Consider the following 2260-nt stretch of genomic DNA (forward strand, 5'->3'; position numbering starts at 1 on the left):
GGGGGCTGGGCCGGCCCCTCTTCCGACCTAAGTTAGAGGTTCAGCCGGGGTGGGGCCCTTCCGCCGAGAGGAAACACCCTCTCGGGGCGGGAGGGATCTGGGGTCCCCAGGCAGAGAAAGATCAGGGCCCCCCACCTTAGCAAGGGCGTGGGTGGGGGTGGGGACCGCCTGCTGCCTAGTCTTGAGGGAGGGGCTGGCGGGAGCCCTCTTCTCTGCCCCTCCCAAGCCTGGTCTGTGCACGGGGGGAAGGAAGTTAGTCCAGAGCCCCACCGATGGGCACCCCTTTGGGGCAAGAACCTGAGAAGTGGGCTGCTCTGTGGGCAAGTGCTGGGGCCCCTGAAGGCTGGGGAGACCGGGTAGAGAGAGCCCCCCGCCTGGGCAGCCAGGCTGGGAGCCAGCAGCCCCTGTCCCCCAGGCCCTCCTCCTGCTGCTGGGTGCCCAGGGCCAGGGCAGCACTCCCAGCCCCAGGTGTGACTGTGTGCACAGCTTCCAGATGAGGAGTGGTCTGGTCTGCTGCGGGGGCTGCCCAGCAGGTGAGCGGCTGAAGGAGTGGGAGGGACGTGGCAGGAAGTGAGGACCGATGGGGCAGGCGGGGGTCAGGAGGGCTGGGGAGTGATGGTAGGCAGGCCAGGGATGGGGCGAGGGGAGGCTGGGAGGGAAGTAGGGAGCCTGGGATAGGGAGGTGGCAGCCCTCTTTGACCCCAGGCTGGGTTCCACAGGGCACTACTTGAAGGCCCCCTGCACAAAGCCCTGTGGCATCTCCACCTGTCTCCCGTGCCCCCGGGGCACCTTCCTGGCCTGGGAGAACCACCACAAGACCCGCTGTGCCCGCTGCCAGGCCTGTGATGAGGAAGGTACGGGGCTGCCTGGTGCTTGGGGGCAGGGCGGCTCTGGAGGACAGGCCCTGGCCGGGGTCCTTCTGAAGAAAGTGGCTGGCTCGAGCCCAGCCCTTGGCTGGGAGAGCCCTGTGCACACCCCACCCTGGGGCCCTCTACCCTGATCCTGCCTCCGGATGCCTTTGTGCCCTCTCATCCTGGTGACCTTCCAGCCTCTGCTCTGTGGTGATCTCCACATTTCTCTCACTTTGGGGGTGGCCCTGTCTCTGGTCTCCTCATCTCCATTCTCCAGGGGACCTGTCCTGCCTCTCTGTGGGGCTCTTTGGCTCTGACAGCCTCTGCTCTCCCCCGTCTCCCCTGCCAGCCTCCCAGGTGGCCCTGAAGAACTGCTCGGCCGTGGCGGACACCCACTGCGGCTGCAAGCCAGGCTGGTTCATGGACTGCGTCGTCAGCCAGTGTCCCCACAGCTCTCCCTTTCGCTGCCACCCGTGCCCAGACTGTGAGGCCCTGCACCGCCGCACACAGGCCCCCTGTGGGTACCCCCGATCCGGGCCGTCTACTCCCACACCCCCTTCCCCTGCCTCCTCCTCTCCCGTCCTGACCCACACCATCTCCCGGACCGCAGGTTACAGCGGAGACACTCACTGTGGGACCTGCCTGCCCGGCTTCTATGAATACGGCAACAGCTGCATGTCCTGTCCCACGTAACTTCCTGGCTGCCCTGGGCTGGGAGAAGGGAGGCTGGGAGCAGAGTGGGGATCGAGGGTAAGGGAGGAGGGGGCTTGACCCTATGGTGAGTGGGTCCCACCTCAGGCAAACACTGGATGGTAAAGAGAAATCTGAATTCACCTTACGTCGGATACATAAAGGGGCATATCTTCACTTTATGTCATACTTTGCTTTAGTAATCCTTCCAGCCCTACGTTAAGGATAGGATGGTGTCACTTACAGAGAGAGTCGCCTTAATATAGTTTCAAAACTTGGGCTGAGACTCAAGATCTGCCCCTTGTTCTCCTTGTTCTCGGAGGGATCGTGGGCGAGTTCCTTCCCCTCTCCAATCTGTGGGCTCCCCCTCTGAACATGGGAGTGTTAGTGGCTCTCCCCAGGGCTCGGATTAAGGGCTGGCTAACTTAATTCACGCATCTGCTCCGCAAGTGTTTCTGGAGCTTCTGTCATTTCCAGACACCGTTCTAGGTGTTGGGGAAACAACAGGGAACAAAACAGGCAAATCCCAGAGCTGACATCCTGGTGACCCTCAGTCTAGTCTAGAAGCAGCTCAGTAAGTAGTGTTTGTTGTTACTGTTTTGGACATCAGTGACGTCTCAGCAGTACTTGGGGAACATTCTTGGGTAGAGTGAGGCTCTCAGCAGGGAAGGGCCTCCAGGATGGAGAAGATGTCAGGTGGTCCTGAGCAGTCCCACCCC

At 62.1% G+C, this 2260-nt stretch overlaps 1 protein-coding gene across 2 annotated transcripts in view; it reads left to right on the forward strand.

Annotated features, from left to right (window-relative positions):
- The first annotated feature begins 32 nt into the window (after positions 1 to 32).
- The window catches only part of TNFRSF25 (TNF receptor superfamily member 25), a 4495-nt gene continuing 2267 nt past the window's right edge, over positions 33 to 2260 (forward strand). Inside the window, exons 1-4 of one of the 2 annotated variants that reach the window (XM_024756136.1) lie at positions 33 to 533; positions 720 to 854; positions 1201 to 1368; positions 1462 to 1540. In XM_024756136.1, the coding sequence (XP_024611904.1) occupies positions 494 to 533; positions 720 to 854; positions 1201 to 1368; positions 1462 to 1540 (422 nt within the window). In that variant the 5' untranslated portion in view covers positions 33 to 493. The remainder of the gene's footprint in view (positions 534 to 719; positions 855 to 1200; positions 1369 to 1461; positions 1541 to 2260) is intronic. The other variant, XM_024756135.1, reaches the window with a different exon arrangement.

Source organism: Neophocaena asiaeorientalis, unplaced genomic scaffold, assembly GCF_003031525.2.
Source record: "Neophocaena asiaeorientalis asiaeorientalis breed wild unplaced genomic scaffold, Neophocaena_asiaeorientalis_V1.1 scaffold1247, whole genome shotgun sequence".
Classification (NCBI taxonomy): Eukaryota; Metazoa; Chordata; class Mammalia; order Artiodactyla; family Phocoenidae; genus Neophocaena; species Neophocaena asiaeorientalis.